The sequence below is a fragment of the Theobroma cacao genome, chromosome 8 (assembly GCF_053813885.1).
Source record: "Theobroma cacao isolate CCN51 chromosome 8, ASM5381388v1, whole genome shotgun sequence".
In the NCBI taxonomy this organism is placed as follows: domain Eukaryota; kingdom Viridiplantae; phylum Streptophyta; class Magnoliopsida; order Malvales; family Malvaceae; genus Theobroma; species Theobroma cacao.
Window position 1 is genome coordinate 330605 of NC_142646.1, and position 19859 is coordinate 350463.

Consider the following 19859-nt stretch of genomic DNA (forward strand, 5'->3'; position numbering starts at 1 on the left):
CTCTTAATCTATAGCACGCAGAGTCCCTAGACAACCTTGAAACAATACGACGCTGTTTTTAGCATGCCGGGCTTGAAAGTTGGAAAAAGGTACTTTGGGCTGGACATCAAGCCCATATATGATATAACCCAAAGATTTTCCACCATCCGAAACATGGGAGAGTCACGACGTCGTTTTGATAGCAAGAAGTCCAGAGCATAGCAGGTCGCCATTTAATCTAACTGTTGTCTGCTCACGGTTGAAGGCTTGAAGTAGTAGCTATAACTGAAGCAGAGGGCGACAGTAGAGGGAGGAAGAAGATGGAGGACGGGGAGATAGAGGAGGGAATGGTGGTGGAAGAGAGCTCGCAGTTACCAGTTCCGCCGCGCAAGCCTGAGAAATCTCCCTACGATTTGCTTAAAGAAAGCAAAGCCTCGGTGGAAGAGATCGTCGCCAAAGTCCTCTCAATCAAAAAGAAAGACAAACCGAAATCCGATCTCAGAGAACTCGTCACCCAAATGTTCCTCCACTTCGTCAACCTACGCCAGGTCATCTTCCTCTCTCTGTCTCTTTTACATTTCTATTTATCCATTAAAGAGAAGCTTTTTTTTTTTTAAAGGAGAAATTGAAATCTAGGGTTTTGTTTTGTTTTATTGTTTTTCCAGGCGAATCGTAGCATATTGTTGGAGGAAGACAAAGTGAAAGCGGAGACGGAACGCGCGAAGGCGCCGGTGGATTTCACGACGTTGCAGCTTCACAATTTAATGTACGAGAAGGGCCATTATTTGAAAGCTATAAAAGCTTGCAAGGATTTCAAATCTAAGTATCCTGATATCGAGCTTGTACCGGAGGAGGAGTTTTTTCGCGACGGGCCTGAAGAAATTAAGGGTTCTAATTTGTCTGATGATAGCTCGCATAATTTGATGCTCAAAAGGCTCAATTATGAACTCTTTCAGGTAAAGTACTAATTAAATCAAATTTTGATAAATAAATATACATTTTTTTATGTATTGTTTTAATTTTGTGGAAAATTTGAGTCTTTCCGATACCTTGTTCATGTTTAGGGCAATGTATTATACATTTTGAATTGAAGTAGGCATCTTTGTCTTAGTATTTAAACTGATTGGCGACAAACAAATGGTTTGCTAAGCATACTATGGATGTTGTTTGTCTCAGCGGAAAGAGCTATGCAAACTTCTAGAAAAACTGGAACAACGGAAGAAAAGTCTTTTGGAGAAAATAGCAAATCGAAAGAAGTTTCTGTCAAGCCTGCCTTCGCACCTCAAGTCCCTAAAGAAAGCATCATTGCCTGTACAGAATCAATTAGGTGTTTTGCATACAAAGAAACTGAAGCAACATCATTCGGCTGAACTGCTTCCACCTCCACTTTACGTGATTTACTCACAGTTCACGGCCCAGAAGGAAGCATTTGGAGAAGATATCGATCTTGAGATCATAGGAAGTATGAAGGATGCTCAAGCTTTCGCTCGCCAGCAAGCAAATAAGGACAATGGTGAGTGATGTTTGTCTTACTTTGTGGCTTGTGCAGAGTCAATAGCTTTTTGGATGTTACTTAAGTTGTACTCTCTACTCAAAACAACGGACAAGTAGGCTAGTGCAAAAAGACATAATATTATTGGACATAAAGCTTGCCATTAATAGTTTAGCAAAAGATGGTGTGCAGCATTTAAGTTGAAGATATGGTTGCTAACAAAATTAACCAAGTTGTATGGTTAAACTGCTAGGAGGGTGAGAGTAATTAAACCTGTTTATTTCTACAAAGTATTTTCTCTCAGTTAGCTTTTGATGTCTTTGATATGTATTATACTTTAATTTATCTTGTTATCTAACAGGCCGTGGCTTCTGGTAGTAGATGATTTGAAATTTTCTCTTTCAGAAAAAAATTGAATTGAGTACTGATATTGTTAATGGCCAGGTATATCTACCAGTGTAGAGAGCTCAAGGTTGGAGGATGATGTACCTGATGAGGAAGATGATGGCCAGAGAAGGAGAAAGCGGCCAAAGAGGGTTCCGAGCAAGGAGGCTATTGACCAGGCAGGAATCTATCAAGTTCATCCTCTGAAAATTATCCTTCACATACACGATGATGAAGCATCTGATCCTAGATCTGCAAAACTGATCACTTTGAAGTTTGAATACTTGTTAAAGTTAAATGTTGTATGTGTTGGGATTGAAGGGTCAACTGAAGGACCTGAGTATAATATCCTTTGCAATTTATTTCCTGATGACACTGGCCTTGATCTGCCTCACCAGGTTTGTGTCTCATAGCTATTACATGCCTTGCTTTCACCCTCATCCTCACCCTCACCCTTGCCATGTAACAATGACTGTTCTGAATGCTATTGCAGTCGGCTAAGCTCTTTGTTGGTGATGCTGTTACATTTGATGAAAGGAGAACTTCACGTCCATATAAGTGGGCGCAGCATTTGGCAGGAATTGATTTCTTACCGGAGGTCTCACCATTGCTTAATAGCAATGAAACTTCAAACAATGAAACCAAAAATGATGCTGTTGTTTCTGGTCTTGCATTGTATCGCCAGCAGAACCGAGTGCAGACAGTTGTGCAAAGAATCCGCTCACGGAAAAAAGCTGAGCTGGCTCTTGTGTGAGTCACTGCCCTGTATGTTTTGGAGTTTGGGTCGTCAAGAAAACAGTAGGGAAGCAAATAGGAGTGAATACCACAATGTGGTCAAATCTGAATATTTGGTCCTAATTTTCTGAGCTAGGGTTCTTGTTGGCATCTTTATAAAATATTAAGTCGCTGACGTGGATTTAGTGCAAAGTTTATCTCTCTGCTTAGTGTAACTTGTTTGTTTGATGCATCTTATGTGTTGGAATATTTCTTTAACTCCTTGTTGGATACTCTTAGCTTGTCTGCCTTCAGTATGGTATGTTTTTTGTTGAAAATTTGGAATTCTTTCATTGAATTACAGGGAACAGCTTGATTCACTTATGAAGCTTAAATGGCCTTCTCTGAATTGTAAAAGTGTCCCATGGGCCTTGCATACCCCTTTATGCAGTTTACATAGTTGGTCATCTGTAGGACCCAAAGTTAATGAGACTTCATCTGAACCTGTTCCTGACAGAGAACCGGTTCAAGAGCATATGGATGTTGATATGGATGGAAGATCTGGTATGTCAAAGGAAGAGCTGGAGGGGTTAAGAGAAGATGGAGAGCTTCCATCTTTGCTTTCAGCTCCATCCGTCAAAAATGATGCTAAACTTACTATGTTAAAGGGATCCAGTCTAAACCATTCCAAGCAGTTGGCTTTAATTTCAAAGAACATTTTGTCTCCAGTCAGTAAGGGGAAATCACCAAGTTTCAAAAAACATGATGATGAGTCTGACTTCATGCTGGAGACTGACAGTGATCTGGATGAGCCTGCAGAGACAGAGACTGAAAACACTGCTTCTTCTCAGTGCTATGAAATAGCTGAAAAGGCATGGGTGGACTATGGTATCAAGGAATTTGTTCTCCTTTTGACAAGGAAAATGGACACAAGTGGGCAGAATATGAAATTAGAAGCCAAGGTGTCATGTATTGCTTTGTTTTGTTCTATTATGTTCAATCTTAATGATGGAAAGCTGACACTAAATTGTATTGTTGCAGGTTAAGATCAGTATGGAGTACCCTCTTAGGCCTCCTTTATTTACAGTGAATCTTTACTCTTCTCCTGGAGAAAATTCTCTTGAGAATGACTATTTTCAGTGGCACAATGAAATACGTGCTATGGAAGCTGAGGTAAGCAATCAGTACTTCTGAAGTAGCTATTTCACATTAATGCATGGTGATTTGTTGGAGTATTTTCTTTTAGGCATATAGACATTGAATGCCATTATAATGAAGCATAGTTAATTATGAGCTCATGCTTGTTATGATGAATCAAGATGACAGTAAATGATAATGGTTTCACTTATTAAAAGTAGTGTGGTTTTAGACCTTTTGTCCTGTTGGTATATCATAACAGTAATGTGCTCGCTAGTTGAGTTAACACCAATTTCTTAGTATTCTCTCTGAACTACTTGAATGTGTTTCCTGAGGGCTTACTATTACTATCTTTCTTATGTATGCTCAATAAATTCACACTCTTGTTGCATCATGTAGGTAAATCTTCATATGTTAAAGATGGTACCCCCGGATCAAGAAAATTACACCTTAACACATCAAGTGTACTGTCTTGCTATGTTGTTCGACTATTACATGGATGAGGCATCTCCATCTTCTGAAAAGAGGAAGAGTAGTTCTGTGATTGATGTTGGCTTGTGTAAACCTGTTAGTGGTAGGCTTCTTGCGAGATCATTCAGAGGTAGGGATCGTAGGAAAATGATATCCTGGAAGGACATGGAATGCACTACTGGCTATCCGTTCTAGAATATAAAGTATGTGCTCTGAAAGTAATGATAGTATCGGTGCTGCTGGGCTGCTAGCTTGCTAGTTGAGGTTCAGAGGAAGTAACTCGACGATGATTCTTTAACGAAAGAAAGGATTTAGGGATGACCTTGTTGCTTGTGCTGCAAAATATTGTGTTTCCTCCCAAGCTTCAGGTGCATATGCAGTTTATGCTGTATTCCCTCTGTAGTTAAATGGTGAATCTACTAGTGAACATAAGGTTGTTGTGGCAACACTGAAGGGAATTGTTTCAATATGGATCTGATTCTCCAGATTTGCTAAATTCAAAGGGAGAACAATAAAAGCAAGGGGTTTCTTTCAGCGTTTGATTGCGCGAGTTGCATTCCTTCTTTTTATTCATGGAGCAATTAGTGTTGTAAGCATGTCATTAGTTGCTTTTACGGAGAGATTGATGGTGTACATGAAAAAAGCATAATCGATGCACCGTCCTCACCGCTCCATAAACAGAGGCAGATATTCGTTTACAAAATATTGGAGGATTTAATCTACGTGGTACTAATAATAATAAACTCAAGGTCGGGGAAGCTCTTGAAATCTACATATATGGTGTAACTAACTTAGAGCCATGATGATGTCCACAAAAGAAGCAGAGAAAAATTACAAATATTGGCAAGATTCTTAATCTACACCGCACTCGTTCGTCTCTCCAACTCTAAAGGAAGAACAGCTACCCTTGACTTAAAATATGTACAACCACCGCCTGCCATTGCCATACATGATTTAACCAAGAATCCCAACTCCAACCCTTTTTACTTCACCATGGACCCGTCTGCGTTCTTCGCAAGCATCGCTTCTTAGCTCCCTGTTGCATATTCATCGTCTCCATGACCTGTTGGTGGTCACCAAAGGCAAACAGGGTTAGATTAGAGAATGGAATGTTCAATTGTCGCCCCAAGTTCGAAGCAAGTTTTCTAATTGCTAATAGGGGTCACCAAATACTGGACTTTACAGCTCATGTGCCTTCCTACATGGATTATCCTAAGAATACAACCAAACAATTCTTGGAAACCAACAAATGAAATGGACTCATTCTTGCATTTCGGATTAGTTACTTTCTGAGACTCATTCTTACAATTAAGCTCAATGCCAACAAATAAAATCCTTCTCATTGCATGTTATACGTTACAGGGGGTTCTCACGAATGGACTTTGTCTAACTAGATTAAAACAAGTCCTGCATGTGTCCCCTTGGGCATGGGGAAACATCATGCAAATGTAATGCATTCATGTAACAGATTAGAACACTGAACATTCATGTAATGCAAATGTTCATTTGAGCAACAGATTAGAACACTCACCGGGAATGGCAAATCAAAAATTGAGGGCTTTCAAAGGACTCCATGATAAACTGAAGTGAAATGACAATCATGCTCTGATGGATACACAGTGAACCCAACACAAAACCTCCGGAGTTTCCAAACACGAGGACACAACTCCTAATTCCTAAAAGAAGATGTGATATCTGAATGCAGCTTGATGCACATGCATGCACAGGGATGATGCTTCATGAAATTTGAGGAGGGTATAAATTAATTTGTTATGCAATAACAACAGAAATAACAAAAAGAAAACTTCAAGGCACCTGATTTTTCTGCATTTCCATGATTTCTTCCTGCAGCAATCAAAGTCAACGAGAATGTAAGCATGTGTTTGCCAGAGCCAACAAGTAGTGGATATGTGTACAAATGACGAAGGATGCACTGAAACAAAGAAGAGAATGAACATACATGTTTCTTCCGCAATTCTTGGTTCTCGTCTTTTAGCTTTGCAACTTCTGCTTCCAATTCCATTGTATAAGCCTAAGCAGAGAAGCAAAAGAGCAACAATCATAAGAAACTTAAAAGCACAAATCCAGACACACCATAAGTTTTACCAGTTATTACTGCAGGATAGAACTGTCTTGATTCACCATAGTTATAGCAAAGCCAACAAGGTCAAGACGTCAGCCTTAATCAATGGTTTTACTGATTTTTATATGATACAGCTTCAGCTTCTCATGTTAAAACAAATGCTCCATTACCTTGTGACAAACAGGATCCTTATAACTTCTCATGACCTCGACTTCTCAAAATCTTTCATCTCTTCTCATGTCAGATTGCTATCAAATTACCATACTGCAGCGTAATCTTTCATGAAGTTTTGGGATGCAGCATGTCACAGATAATAAAAGCAGAAGGTCAATGGCTAGTGAAACTCATTAAGCCACAACAAGAAGAAACTGGGTGGGAGGAGTTGCTCGAAGTGCATTTAAAGCAGAGTTAAAAATCTTTGACAGATCTTGGCGCTACAAAGTATATGTGATTTCCTAACATGAATATTAATGTAGTCTAGGCTATTTTCTTAATCGACACAAGACGCACAAAAAGTTAAACAAAGTTCTCACTCAGTCGGGAAAAGTTACTCATATGAACAGACTGATAATACTTTTCAGATATTCGATTTAGAGATGATAGTAACGCATATTTCAAATTATCTACCTTTACACTCGGATGAACCAGTCACTTTGTGCTTGTCCAAACTAGGCTTACTAACACTTTAAAACCTACGAAGAAGGAAACATAGATGAATGATTAAATCAAATATATTCACCTGCTTGCGAGCTCGTGATCTTGCAGCTGATTCTCTGTTTTTTATCATTCTCCTCTGCCTCCTCTCTACAACCTTTTCCACGGCACTGCATTTTCTACCCCTCAAACTTCCATTAAACACGTAAGGAGCTGGTGAAACTGAGGAAGTATCCCCACTACTCTTCCCAATCCCATCTGATGAAAGCTGGTTAGCAGGTGATCCAGTTGCAACACTGACTGGCCCTCCTAAACCAACCATACCCATCCCTCCACCTTGCACTGCACCACCCTGAATAAGACCATTACTTAGTCCCTGATCCCCAATCCCAGCAATTCCACCCCTAACTCCAGGACTCCCTAACTGACCACCGCTTTGTAAAGGTATCTGAGCTCCATATCCCACAGCAGGTTGCTTGGGAAAAATTGGTTGCTGGTATTGCTGGTGCTGCTGTTGCTGCTGAGCCAACTGGTGCTGGTTTGATCTAACTCCATTAACGTTCAAAGGCAAATTGGAAGCCTGAATACCAATTTGATTACCACTTTCAGAAATCCTATTCCCCATCAAATTTGCACCTCTACCACCTTGTTGAAACCCAATTCCAAACCCAGTATTAGTCCCGGACGGCGGTAACTCCCCAAAGAATCCCCCATTATTAACCTTCCCAACCAATGGGGTATCCTCTCTTACCACACCAGCCCTCACCAAGAACTCCTCTAAGGTCATCTCCCCTAAAGTCTGCTGCCTTTGAGGCATATTGTTTGTCCCTCCAGTTCCAATCCCATCTTTCCCTATTGAATACTCCTTCGCTATATCTTTCCAAACTTCATCAACAGTTTTCTGGCTAAGTGTCCTTGGCAAAGTCAAAGACCCTTGCCTTTGTAACCCTCCATTTCCTTCTAGGCCACCACTGGAAGAAGCCATTGTTTGAGTCTCTTCAGCACTCCAAATGTTCTTCAACAACTCATCCATGTTCATTGACCCAAAGTCTTTGCCCATTCCACCGATAGTGCTTTGAAACTCATCAAAGGTTAGAGAATAGATTGATGGCTGTCTAATTAACTGAATATTCCCCGGCGGTTGCGGTTTATTCCCGCCACCGTCAGCTAACGGCGGTGGGTTAATTCCAACGTTCTTGAAGTTCATGTTAGTCCCCATTAAAATCTGGATAAAACAGTGTCAAAGGATTTGGTCCCAAAAAAAGATAGTCCCTTGCTCCTATACTTCAAGGAAAGCAAAATAAATAAAATCCAATGCAAATTGAAGTGCTATATTTTTTCTAAATTTGGGAAGTTCACTTCTCAATAACACCATAAAAACCCCGAATCAAGTCAGACAAAAACAGGAACTTCTTTTCATCAGTTTTAACTAAGAAAAACAATCCAAAAAACATGAACATAAAAGGAAAGCAAATAAAAATGGAATCTAATAATCAAAACTTCCTTTTTGTACTTTTAGTGTTGCTAAAATCTAACATTTCGTTGTGTTCAAGAAAATCTCAGTTTTCACCAACTAGGAAGTTGAAGATCTGAGCTAAAGAAAACATGAGCTTTTTGATCCAGAAAATGAAACCCAACAAATTTAACAGACCAAAATAATTGAAAGTACGCAGCAAAGATCAAAACGCAACCAATACCCCAACAAAAAAAATTACAAACAGTACAAATTAGTTCATTAATTACCCCAAAAAAAACCAATTTTTTTAAAAACAAAATCAAACTTTCAAAATAATTTTAATAGAAAATAGGAGACAGCAAAGAGAAGTATGGGCAAGAGCTAAAGAGATAAAGAATGAAAGAGCTAACAACTAGAGAGAGATATTAAAAAAAAAAAAAGAATTAGTGGTGTATTTTTTACCTTCGTGTTTGTTATTTTTTTTTTTTTGGTGTGTGTATATGTTTCTGGTGGCTACTTCGGACAGGGTTGGTTCCTTCTTCTTCGCGACTTAGGGCTTCGTGGAAGCGCCAAGTGTCCCTCTGTCTCTCTCTCTCTTTCCTCGCCTTTTCATCCCTCTTTTTATTAATGTTCCGTGGGCCAGCTGGATTCGGGAGACGTGGACCAATAGGGAAGCGGTAGGAGGCCGTGACGTGAGATCCGACCAATCCAAAGTCAAAACATGGAGAGGATTGAGCCGTCCACGTTTGCGTGTAAGGAACGGTGGTGATGGCTGTGAATTTGGGATTGTAGCGGCATCGTTGGTTAGATAGCGACAAGAGATAAGTGCAAAAGAGAGAGCAATGGGCGCAGCCGTGAGCGGGGGGTAATTTGGTCAAAACAACATGTTTGTTCCAAGTTTATCCCTTTTTTTGTTTCGTACACGTGATAAAGCAATTGATTTTTGATACTTACACCTTGAATTTTCAAATCCATTTCCTCTTTTCTATTTTTTTTGACCAATTTCTTGTTTGATTATTGTACAGTATAAACTAAGCCAACCCAAGACCAGCGTTACCTGAAATAGCACTTTATTTTTGAGATTTGGCCAATGGAATCACTAGTCTAAGCTAACTCATCCTTTCTGTATTTGATTGGTCAAAAGCAATGCCAAATTCTGAAAAAGATTTGCCAAAGTCATCTAAAGCGGTTTTTCACCTAATTTTCTACCTCTTAGATAGTATAAGGCCTTTGCAAACCAAATTTAGTCAATGAAATGCATTATCATCTCCTTTTTCTTCACAATTTGCCGCAGTATATATAGAAAATGTTGATTATTTGCTAATACAAAAATATTTGTTCATAATAATAGGTGGCTGGTAGGCATACATATACCTCGATTAGGCGTACGATGGGAACAAGAAGTTGTTTCTCCTTACTTAATAACCTAATTACCAGGTTTAATTATAGAAAGGCGGTGGGGAATTGTAGACTTTTTTAAGTTTATGTGGGGTTTGATACTTCATGTGCGATCAAATAAAAAGTCAAGATAAGAGGTTTACAAAGGGAATCATTAATGGGGAAACGGGTAGGATTAAGTCCATTGAATTGGTTCCTTTGGAAAAAGATACTTCCTTTCATTCAAGCCCTCCAAATGACCCAAAATAGGGAAAAAGGCTGCAAGCCTTTGTATCTATACATGAATTGGATTTATTCAAGTGACAGATGAGGATGTGGGGTTTTGCTTTGTAGAATAAGGCCATCTTTGCAAAAAGACAAAACTCGCACCACTATTGAATAAAGAACATTTACACATGTCGATCAATTAAAGTACCAACACATGGTAAGTCAATTGTCTGAATTTTCTTCGAAAATTGGGTTAAAGATTCTTTTTGTTTTTCTTTTTTTTTTTTTAATATGGGTTTCCGACACTCCTAAATTGAAAGCAAAGAAAGAGGGAGAGAAGTAGACTTTGTAACATCTCCTATGGTCGTATTTGCATAAAAAATTTTGGGTGGTTCCCATACTATGATCATCTGACAAGATTGGATGTCGGCATACTTTGAACCAACCCGAGGGTGGCTTGGATGGATGCACAGAGTAGCATTAAGTTTACAAAAACGATATGATCACTATGATTTCTCAAGCTCTTATCTCATCTATCCTCAATTGAAATGTAAAACAATAGAACAATACGATTCCATAAAAATCTACCTAGAGCGAGATTTATTATGAGAAATTATGATTATTCAAGCTAGTATATCTTATGCACCAAATGGGGACATCTTTTTGTACAATACAGTTGCATTGTAGTAGCAATTAAAGCAAGGACAAAGCTCTCTCTTTGCTACAAGTGGCAGGTAAAACGTTCATGAATACGAGAAATACCATAATCCTTATCGAACAAAAAGAAAAGGGAATGGTACCCAAAGATAAATATGAATCATTTTCATGAACCTAGGGTCAGAGTAGGTGCAAGGAGATACGTGTCCCATTCCCCTATCACCCAAATCCCCCAAATAATTGGGTATTGGTGCGCACCACATTTATCTTACAGTGCCTATTCCTGATCAATTATTGTTTCAATTGGTCCGCACACGTGGTGCAGAACCCGGTGGCTTCCCCACTGTTAGCATCTGGACTTTTCTGTGTATGGAACTTTGAAGAATGGATTGGTTCCATCCAATTTATGGGATTCTGAACTTTCTTCCGGTTCCAAGACCAAAGAGACTGTGACGTCTAGCTCGTGTGCAACCAACACCCTGTTTTTTTATATAATGCTTTTCTTTTTGGTTTCCTTGGCCAATAAGTGCCTGGACGTGGGTGACTTGAGTATCTCCTTCTCCCCAATTGCTAGACAAACTAACATAAATGCAAAAGCCAGATTGCACATATCCAGCCAAATATTTTCTGATTATGTTCAAAGTTCATGAAGAGTTAGGGTCAAGATGGAAAGCTGACGGGTGCCCTGCTTCAAATGATACTACAAAAAAAAAATTATATTTAAATATTGGGTTTTGCTAATGGAACTTTGGGTCTTTAACTCCTATCAATCAGTTACCAACAATTCAATAATTTACTTTGGGTCTTAGCTCGTATTACTTTGTTACTAAAAGTTCAAAGTAATGACAGCCCTGCATCAAATAAGACAAAATGTCGCAAGTCATCAAGAAAACCAGACAACAAGCGTGACAAGGTCACAGGAAAAGGTAAGAAGAGCAAAAAGGGCAAATGAAAGAGCACCATGAAGCCTTCTCTCATCAGTTGGAATTTATGAGGTTGATAATTGGTTGTTCGTTACCATAACACAACTTCTTTTTCCGTTTATTGAAAGCTATCTCTTTGAACCTTTTGACATATAACGGAGAGAAAAAGAGACTATACTACAAATAGCCTAGTTCTTATAGACTTTAATTTCTCTTCAATTTTATAGAACTAGTCACTAGTAATGTTGAAGAGAGACAAGCTGAAATCAAACTCAACTGCGGTTTTTTTTTTCCTCCTTTCTTTACGCCACCCAGTTTGTCTGAGGATGGCCCATCCTATAGTTAATTATGTCCCCTGATGAGTATGATGGAGATTTGATTTTCACAATTGCATTCAAGCTTAACTTCAGGGCCTCAGCTATGGCCTTGTAATGGCAAAAGAGTATGGTTTCCAGGGGTTAGAAATTCAGGTCGATGCCTCTTCGTTTATACTTAATAGATCTGTTAGACAGATCAGTCTCTAACCTACATTCTTAATTTCTTTATGACCTCTATTTTATAGGAGGTCACTTGGGGCAAATGCAGTAAGTTATTGTGCACCACTGCCTCAGAGAAACCAAAATATCAACAGATAGTCTTAGCTAACAAAGGAGTAACACTGTGGTCGCTATTTGCAATGAACCTACCAATCCATCTGCTACATTATTGACTGAAACCGTGAGGGATCTTTATCTCCATTTTCTAATATCTGTTTCGCAGCAACACAACTCCTATTATCTCCTAAATAAATGACATAGCATCACAAGTCTCTCTCTCACGGTCATGTTAGATGTGAACAGCTGATGCAATATGGTTTAGCCAAAGCAGCATGTGTGTGCATGTTGATGTGCATGTGTGTGTGTGTGTGCGAGAGAGAGAGAGAGAAAGAGAGAGAGGCAAAACAGAAAAATAGTGAAATCCAATTCCCTGACAGAAGTATCATGAATTAAGGATATATGGACATTTGACCTTTTAGACCAGCTACCAGTCAAGCCATCAGCAAAACTCAGTATCATCTTTTAGGAATATGCTTCTAGAAACTACACCCACCATTTAAATTTTAAGATTTTTCAATAATTACTTTTAATTTCTACAATGTTATTTGAGCTCATTAATATGACATATTACAAACAATAAGAACAAAATTAAAAAAATCCTCTAAACATAATAACATAAAGTGGTTGACAAATTCAGAGTATTACCCTCATCAACTCCATCTACACTGTCAGAATTGTCTGAGAATGAAGCTGTCTGCATATAGAGGATAGTTTTTTCTGATCAGGCCTTTGATGCATTTCCAGTAAGAAAAGACAACCAGTTCTCCATCTTTCCAAACTATGAACAAACATCTTAAGCCTTCAAAGTCAGGATGGCAACCAACCTGACATAATAACATAAAGTGGTTGACAAGTTCAGAATATTACCCTCATCAACTCCGTCTACGCCGTCGAAAATGTCTGAGAATGAAGCTGTCTGCATATAGAGGATAGTTTTTTCTGATCAGGCCTTTGATGCATTTCCAGTAAGAAAAGTCAATCAGTTCTCCATCTTTTCGAACTATGAACAAACATCTTGAGCCTTCAAAGTCAGGATGGTAACCAACCTGTGAACCAAAAATAAGAAGTGTTCATCATTTACTTAATTAACAAAAGTTCACCAAATGGGCTGCAGTACCATTTAACTTGTGTAAATACCATAATAAAAAATTTTAATTACTTAAGAGGTTTCCTTTCTTTTAGTTGATTTTCCCCCTCAATTTTGCATGCCTGCTCATTGGTCTCGTAGTTTTATTGCTTTCATTCTGTTTTTTAAAACATCGACAGGAGAGACCCAGCGTCACCCCAAATCCCTAAAAGATTGAAACCTATTGAAGTGACCACTTTCTAAAATTTGAAGAAGATTCTTGTTTGAAAATTGAATACAATGTGGCTTTTGGACTATGGTGATCTGTGCAAGTTGCAATGCTATCCATGTTAATGGAGATATCAAGAGCAACTGAGCAAGTCTAAGAAAGGATTTTGAACCAATAATATCATGTGCCATCCCCTTGGTAAAATTCTGATTATGTGCAGCATTAACTGCAGAACATAAATTATAAACAAGGTTTAGACTTTTATGGAACAGAAAGGATTTAATTAATATTTAAATACAAAATTTGATTCAATATTGAATAGGTTGTTTCACCACATAAAGGTAATGAAAGCAATGGTAATATTACAGATTTGCACATTTCCAAACACAAGAAAACTAATAAATAAGATACATACTCGCATAGAAATCACTGTAACAACCGAAGATAAGTCTTAAACAAACACAAGCATAGATTGATCTTGCCGGGTTACTACATTAACCAAGTCCATGATCACCTCTTGTCCACATAATAATAACATAATAGGAATCATTTGGAAACTATAACAGGTATCCAAAGTTAGGGATAACAATAGTTCCTGCATGATGCTACATGGGAATCAAGCTCTCTCACCAAGGAATGATAAGCATGAAGCCATGGAGGAGATACAATTACAGAAAACAGTAGTTTTAAGTGATGATTCTCCATAGGCTATAAGAAAAAAAGAAGACCAAATGAATGGTGAAAACTAAAGCAGAAAGGTAAGGTGAATGCTTTATCAGTATAAAATGTGAATTACCCAGAGTAGAAATTCCACTAATTGATTAGCCTATAATCTTTCTAACTAAAACTAAGCATGAATTCACGAAATTTTCTACATTCTAACGAGCTGTTGAGCAAGCACAAATGTTCACTATTTGCCTCCACTATATCAAGTTGTTAACAAGGCAAAGTGTTCAAATTTAACGAAGACTATAAATGCAGTTAAAATCAACAAAAATTCAAAAAAATAAAGACAAATATTCAGCACCCTCAAAAGAAGTATGACTTATTTAATTTGGTCAGCTCAAACATGATAAATTATAATAAATACCATCGATAGAAACTCGAAAAGCAAAAGAAACATACTGTAATATAATCAATTCCACATCCAATTTTCTTCTCACACTCTGGATGGTATGGAAGCAACCTATCGAGAATCGTCTTTTCATGCTCTGGACTTAATCTATCTCCACTCTCATATCTGCAATAAATTTACAACATTACCATCAAAAACATTTTATTTTAATAACTTCGAAAACTCGAATTAGATAAAATATAAATAAGGCCAAGAAATGAAATTACTTACTTGCCAGAATGAATAATCATTCTAACGAAGCCAACGAGAGGAACCGTGTCCTCTAAAATTCTATCTTCCCAATCAATCCATTTACCCCTCTTCCTTTTTCCCTCACTGCCCTCTTCTTGTTCCGAAGTTCCACCACTGTCCTTCGGTGGCAATATACTTGGCTTCCTTAACATATCGGCCCCGTAAGATTCCTGGCTCCCGATTCTTCCCCCGTCGGACCCGGTCCTCAACGCGCAAGAGCGAACTTGGAGCGACGTCGTTCGCTGGGAGGGAGAAGATAAGATCACCGGGGAGGAAGAGGAGGAGATGGAGATACAGTTACGGTGAAAGTAGGGTGGCGGCTTGAGAACCGAAGCCATGACGAGCTCAGTGAGTCAGTGAGTTCTGAAGTAGTTTGAAGAAAGAATCGGACGAGTTAACGGTCACATTATCAACGCTCATGAAAAATATGAAGAGCGTTTTGCTATTGGAAGGGAAATCTCAGCTGATAAAATGGTGACTGGTGAGACCGCCTCTTTGTCCAGCTAGGCGCCTTTTATTTTTTGGTTTGGTTATTTTCTTTGGGCCGGTAACGGCCCTTGGGTTGAAAATATGGCCCGTTAAGGCCCAATCTGTGGTTAGGACTTGATCAAATTGATTTTTGGCATTACTTTATTCTATTTTTTAGATTTATTTAGTTTGAGAAACTAATTAAAGTTCATTTTTGAATATCTCACTAGTAGAAAAATGTTAAAGAAAAATAATAATGAAATATTATCCATATTTTATTTCATTTTTAAATAGCATTTTTTGAATATTAATCGGAAGTGTACTTGCTTAAGTAAAAATAATTTTTTCCCCTTAAATTAGAACCAATCTCAATAGCGTGAAATGCACATAAAAAGCTTGTACTAAATAATATGTGAGACTATTGGTTGTTTATAAAATTTAAATAATTAATCATATACGAGAGATATATATATATATATAAATACATATGATATATATATTTCGAAATTACTAATAATTGCCCATAATATCTAAAACTAAACCTAATTTATATATTCTCTCAATCATCATTGGTGACATTAGCAATAAACAATATTACTGAAGACTCCAATTTGATAATTGGAAAAAATATTTGATAAAGAAAGCAACAGCACAACTTGGGATTTGTTTGAGAATCCATCTTTCTTTTGAAAATTTTATTGAAGAATCTCAAACCCATTGAACAATTCAAATTCATGGTATAGCCCTTCGTCTACTCTCTTCATTTGGGAATTCCTTCTACCTTTGGAGTCTTGACTAAGCTATTGGAAAGCGTGCAAATGGTAGCAACCACCTTCTTTAAACTTGTAGGGTATCGTGTGTTGACTTAAGAATAATATTAATTCTAGTTCTAACTAGAGTTGAACCACTATTCAGCAACAGGCTAAATGAAGATTCGCAAGTCAGATTTTCGGTGCTTCTACTTGTTTGGGAAAGGTCCTTGATATTCCCGGCGTAATTCCAGTTGTCTGGGTCACAGCATTGCCTGAAGTTGCTTGAATTTAGATACCCTGTTTGAGTTATTTTCCTGCTTTTCGTTTACAAGGGGCTGTGATTCTCTCAAGACTTGGACATGTCCCGTGTCGCACCTTTCTTCCTGCTGTTGCTATTAACAACGGGAATACCTGCTGAAGCTAAGGAAAAAGAGGATAGCTGTGTAACGAAACGTGGGATAACCAGGGGAATAGGTGGCGTTGTTGACTGCAGCTCTCGTGTCGGGAAGGAGCAGAGAATAGCAATGGAAATGGCTATCCGGGATTTCCATCGCTCAACTTGCTCGAAGCAGCTGATTTTGCGCTTCAAAGACTCACAGGGAACCTCAGCTCGAGCGGCTTCTTCTGGTAATTTCTTATTCTAACATGCATAAACTTGTCAGGATTTGATGGCTGAATTTCTCTATCTGAAGTTTCCCAGCTTGAATTTGCTTCTGAGCCACCACAATGCACAAGCACACAGCGCTTTAACCCTCATCTACTAACACTATTTAAATCCTCAAACATATACTGCAGCATTGGAGTTCATTGGTAGTGAAAAAGTGCAAGCCATCATCGGAGCAATTAGACCACAAGAAGCAACTCTAGTATCTGAGATCCAAAAGGTCACCAGGGTTTTGCCTATTATATCCCTAACTTCACCTGCCACAGCACCTACATCATTGCGCAACCCATTGCCATTTTTCTTCCAAATGGCTAATGACATCAACGTCAACATGCAATGCATCGCTGCCATCGTCAACAACTTCCGGTGGCGAAAAGTGACTGCCATTTACGAAGATAACAACGATTTTTCTTCTGATTCCGGACTCATAACTCTGCTCTCTTATTCACTTAGAGTTGTTGGTTCAGAGATTGAACATCATGTAGCTTTCCCTCCTCTGTCATCTCTCTCAGACCAAAATGGTGCCATAGAAGAAGAGCTAAGGAAGCTGAGGAGCAAGAGCAACAGGGTTTTCATAGTAGTACAATCATCTTTACGGTTCGCTGTCTTGCTTTTTGAGAAGGCTAAGCAAATGGCTATGATGGAGAAAGGCTATGTATGGATTGTCACAGATGAAATCGCAAGCCTTCTTGATTCTGTTGATTCTTCAGCTCTTTATAACATGCAAGGTGTACTTGGTTTCAGAACCAATTTTATCGACTCTAGCAAATCTTTTAGACAGTTCAAAACTAAATTTCGAAAGAACTATGGGGTAAGATACTCCGAAGAAGAAGAGTATTCTAACCCAAGTATTTTTGCCCTCCAAGCTTATGATGCAGCTCGAACAATTGCTCAAGCCATGGAGAAATTACAAGCAAATTTTACGTCCAGAGAATTCTTTAAACAAATATTATCAAGTAACTTTGAAGGTTTAAGCGGAAGAATGAGATTCGAAAATTCCACAACATTGGAACATCGAACCTTTCAGATCATTAACGTGGTGGGTAAAAGCTACAGAGAGTTAGCAGTTTGGTCACCAAAGTTCGGATTCACAGAAAACTCTGACAAACATGAAGGAGAGAACTCTAGATTTGGCAACAGTTCCGTGAAGGAATTAGGCCCGATTTATTGGCCTGGCGGCTTACAAACTACTCCCAAGGGATGGTCTTCAGGCGAAGAAGACAAGCAACTGAAAATTGGGGTTCCTGCTAGGGGTGCCTTCAACCAGTTTGTGAAAGTGAGTTATGATCAAGACAAGAATGGTTCATATGTCACAGGATTTTCTATAGAAGTGTTCGCAGCAGTTGTTAAGCGCCTTCCTTATCAATTGCCTTTTGTGTTTGTTCCATTTTATGGCTCATATGACGATATGGTGGAAGAAGTTTATTGCAAGGTAAGATTTCTTCTTTCTCCTTTGCAAATTCCAAAAACGAACCATACTTGACTAGAAATCGCTACACTTCAAATGTTTCACCATGTCATAGTTATTTATAACCTCCAATGGTGAACACTGACATAGATTCATGTAAATTCTTAGTAGGGATTAGATGCAGCAATTGGAGATATAGAAATAATGGCATATCGATATCAGTACGCAGAGTTTTCACAGCCATACGTTGAATCTGGACTTACTATGGTAGTCACTGTGAAACCAGATAAGTCAAAAGAACTATGGATGTTCATGAAGACGTTTACAAGGAGAATGTGGCTGATAACTTTAGCAATGCACATTTTCATAGGTTTTGTCATTTGGCTTATTGAACATGGAGAGAACCCCGATCTCAAGAGATTTGGGGCAGTGCTTTGGTTCTCAGTCACCATCATATTCTTTGCGCAAAGTAAGTCTCCGATAAAGTCATTAAGTGTTGAATTACGTCCCTGCGTGTCCCTAATATACAAGAGAGCAACTCTGAAAGTTTATAACATGCAGGAGAACCACTGCGAAGTAATTTATCTCGATTTGTGCTGGCACCATGGTTGTTTGCAATTCTAATCATAACAGCGAGTTTCACTGCAAGTCTCACCTCCATGTTGACAATCTCACGCCTCCAACCATCTGTTTCAGATATTGAAACACTTCTGAGAACAAATGCACCTGTTGGATGTAATGGGAATTCATTTATTCTAAGGTATTTAACCAATGTCGTAGGTTTTAAGGCAGAGAACATCAAGAAAATCGATTCCATTAGTGACTATCCGGATGCCTTTAAGAATGGAGATATCGAAGCAGCTTTCTTTGTTGTCCCTCATGCGCAAGTCTTCCTCGCGAAGTACTGTAAAGGGTACACCATGGCAGGACCTACGTTCAAGCTTGGTGGTTTTGGCTTTGTAATTCCTGCAAATCCTTCTTTCTTATCGACATATCTAACCATTTTCATTCATTTGTCCTTTGCATAACATTTTTTCTCTGCTTTAGGTGTTTCCAAAAGGTTCTCCTTTGGCATTTGACTTTTCGGAGGCGATCCTCAAAGTAACAGAAAATGGAGAAATGCCACAACTGGAGCAACACTTGCTCTCCTCTTACAACTGTTCCTCTACCACCGGCATAAGCGAGGGCTCAAGCTTAGGTCCTCGCCCATTCGCTGGCCTATTTTTACTTTCAGGTGGAGTCTCAGCCTTTGCCTTCCTAGTCACTGCCGTGCGTTTGGGGAGAAGGCACAACCATTTCATACAGGCCAAGCTAAGTAGAACCCGAAGATGGGTATTCACATTTCTCACCGCATGTTGCCAACATGTCACATTTGGGTTCTTTCAGAGAAATACCGGCTGAATTTTGATGACATAGAACTAAGGTCGATGAGTTTGAAAAATGGAAACGGTAGAGAGTCGAGACTTCCTAAACATATAGTTGTACATATTTCCCATCTCTACGTGATTGTATCTATGTGAAATATTGAATATATTATAATAAGAGTTAGAAAAATATCCTCAACCAATTGCCGGTGCCAACCCAAACTATACTGAACCAAAATTCATTCACTATGATTGTTGACTTTTGTTATGGGGGGACAAAATATGATTGTTGACTTTAGTAAGCCATTATTTATGACTCCAATACGGTAATTGGCAAATGCATTTAGTTGAATTTTGTTAAAGAATCTCACAACCCAAGAATTCAAAGTAA

The 19859-nt window shown here is 38.6% G+C and overlaps 4 protein-coding genes across 8 annotated transcripts; 2 read left to right on the plus strand and 2 right to left on the minus strand.

Moving 5' to 3' along the window:
* Positions 1–222: 222 nt before the first annotated feature.
* Positions 223–4711, plus strand: LOC18591184 (THO complex subunit 5B-like). The gene is made up of 8 exons (XM_018125811.2): positions 223–527; positions 645–935; positions 1156–1492; positions 1916–2253; positions 2349–2605; positions 2934–3531; positions 3611–3742; positions 4106–4711. The coding sequence occupies exons 1-8, from the start codon at positions 300–302 to the stop codon at positions 4370–4372; spliced, it is 2448 nt and encodes an 815-aa protein (XP_017981300.1). The 5' UTR covers positions 223–299; the 3' UTR covers positions 4373–4711.
* Positions 4712–4927: 216 nt separating this feature from the next.
* On the minus strand, positions 4928–8812 carry LOC18591185 (ABSCISIC ACID-INSENSITIVE 5-like protein 5). 2 transcript variants are annotated; one of them, XR_001929059.2, is made up of 5 exons: positions 7000–8812; positions 6138–6209; positions 5993–6022; positions 5709–5912; positions 4928–5240 (listed from the first exon to the last, which is right to left on the minus strand). XR_001929059.2 is itself a non-coding variant. In XM_007017152.3 (4 exons), the coding sequence occupies exons 1-4, from the start codon at positions 8131–8133 to the stop codon at positions 5166–5168; spliced, it is 1311 nt and encodes a 436-aa protein (XP_007017214.2). In that variant the 5' UTR covers positions 8134–8806; the 3' UTR covers positions 4928–5165. The 2 variants fall into 2 exon arrangements, 1 of the variants encoding a protein (XP_007017214.2); XM_007017152.3 differs by lacking the exon at positions 5709–5912 and having other exon boundaries at positions 7000–8806.
* A 3681-nt stretch (positions 8813–12493) lies between these two features.
* LOC18591186 (DCL-like protein) lies at positions 12494–15290 on the minus strand. 4 transcript variants are annotated; one of them, XM_007017153.3, is made up of 4 exons: positions 14792–15290; positions 14572–14686; positions 13019–13197; positions 12494–12845 (listed from the first exon to the last, which is right to left on the minus strand). In XM_007017153.3, exons 1-3 carry the CDS (start codon positions 15148–15150, stop codon positions 13024–13026), a joined length of 648 nt encoding a protein of 215 aa, XP_007017215.2. In that variant the 5' UTR covers positions 15151–15290; the 3' UTR covers positions 12494–12845; positions 13019–13023. The 4 variants fall into 4 exon arrangements, with proteins under 4 accessions (XP_007017215.2, XP_007017217.2, XP_007017216.2 ...); XM_007017155.3 differs by having other exon boundaries at positions 12494–12929; XM_007017154.3 differs by having other exon boundaries at positions 12494–12943.
* A 1101-nt stretch (positions 15291–16391) lies between these two features.
* Positions 16392–19643, plus strand: LOC18591187 (glutamate receptor 2.7-like). Its single transcript, XM_018125457.2, has 5 exons — positions 16392–16659; positions 16828–18128; positions 18276–18573; positions 18666–19063; positions 19152–19643. The coding sequence occupies exons 1-5, from the start codon at positions 16392–16394 to the stop codon at positions 19503–19505; spliced, it is 2619 nt and encodes an 872-aa protein (XP_017980946.2). The 3' UTR covers positions 19506–19643.
* Positions 19644–19859: the final 216 nt, after the last annotated feature.

What these genes read in the sequence shown, in the direction of transcription:
- LOC18591184 (XM_018125811.2), top strand. Translation starts at nt 300, where the DNA reads ATGGAGGACGGGGAGATAGAGGAGGGAATGGTGGTGGAAGAGAGCTCG. An exon ending in GCAAGCAAATAAGGACAATG is followed by an intron (nt 1,493 to 1,915) that starts GTGAGTGATGTT and finishes GTTAATGGCCAG; the next exon opens with GTATATCTACCAGTGTAGAG. An exon ending in AAAGCTGAGCTGGCTCTTGT is followed by an intron (nt 2,606 to 2,933) that starts GTGAGTCACTGC and finishes ATTGAATTACAG; the next exon opens with GGAACAGCTTGATTCACTTA.
- LOC18591185 (XM_007017152.3), bottom strand. Translation starts at nt 8,133, where the DNA reads ATGGGGACTAACATGAACTTCAAGAACGTTGGAATTAACCCACCGCCG. An exon ending in GATCACGAGCTCGCAAGCAG is followed by an intron (nt 6,210 to 6,999) that starts GTGAATATATTT and finishes TTCTCTGCTTAG; the next exon opens with GCTTATACAATGGAATTGGA. An exon ending in AAGAATTGCGGAAGAAACAT is followed by an intron (nt 6,023 to 6,137) that starts GTATGTTCATTC and finishes TGATTGCTGCAG; the next exon opens with GAAGAAATCATGGAAATGCA.
- LOC18591186 (XM_007017153.3), bottom strand. Translation starts at nt 15,150, where the DNA reads ATGGCTTCGGTTCTCAAGCCGCCACCCTACTTTCACCGTAACTGTATC. An exon ending in ATGATTATTCATTCTGGCAA is followed by an intron (nt 14,687 to 14,791) that starts GTAAGTAATTTC and finishes AATTTATTGCAG; the next exon opens with ATATGAGAGTGGAGATAGAT. An exon ending in GTGGAATTGATTATATTACA is followed by an intron (nt 13,198 to 14,571) that starts GTATGTTTCTTT and finishes TTTGGTTCACAG; the next exon opens with GTTGGTTACCATCCTGACTT.
- LOC18591187 (XM_018125457.2), top strand. Translation starts at nt 16,392, where the DNA reads ATGTCCCGTGTCGCACCTTTCTTCCTGCTGTTGCTATTAACAACGGGA. An exon ending in AGCTCGAGCGGCTTCTTCTG is followed by an intron (nt 16,660 to 16,827) that starts GTAATTTCTTAT and finishes CATATACTGCAG; the next exon opens with CATTGGAGTTCATTGGTAGT. An exon ending in CATCATATTCTTTGCGCAAA is followed by an intron (nt 18,574 to 18,665) that starts GTAAGTCTCCGA and finishes TATAACATGCAG; the next exon opens with GAGAACCACTGCGAAGTAAT.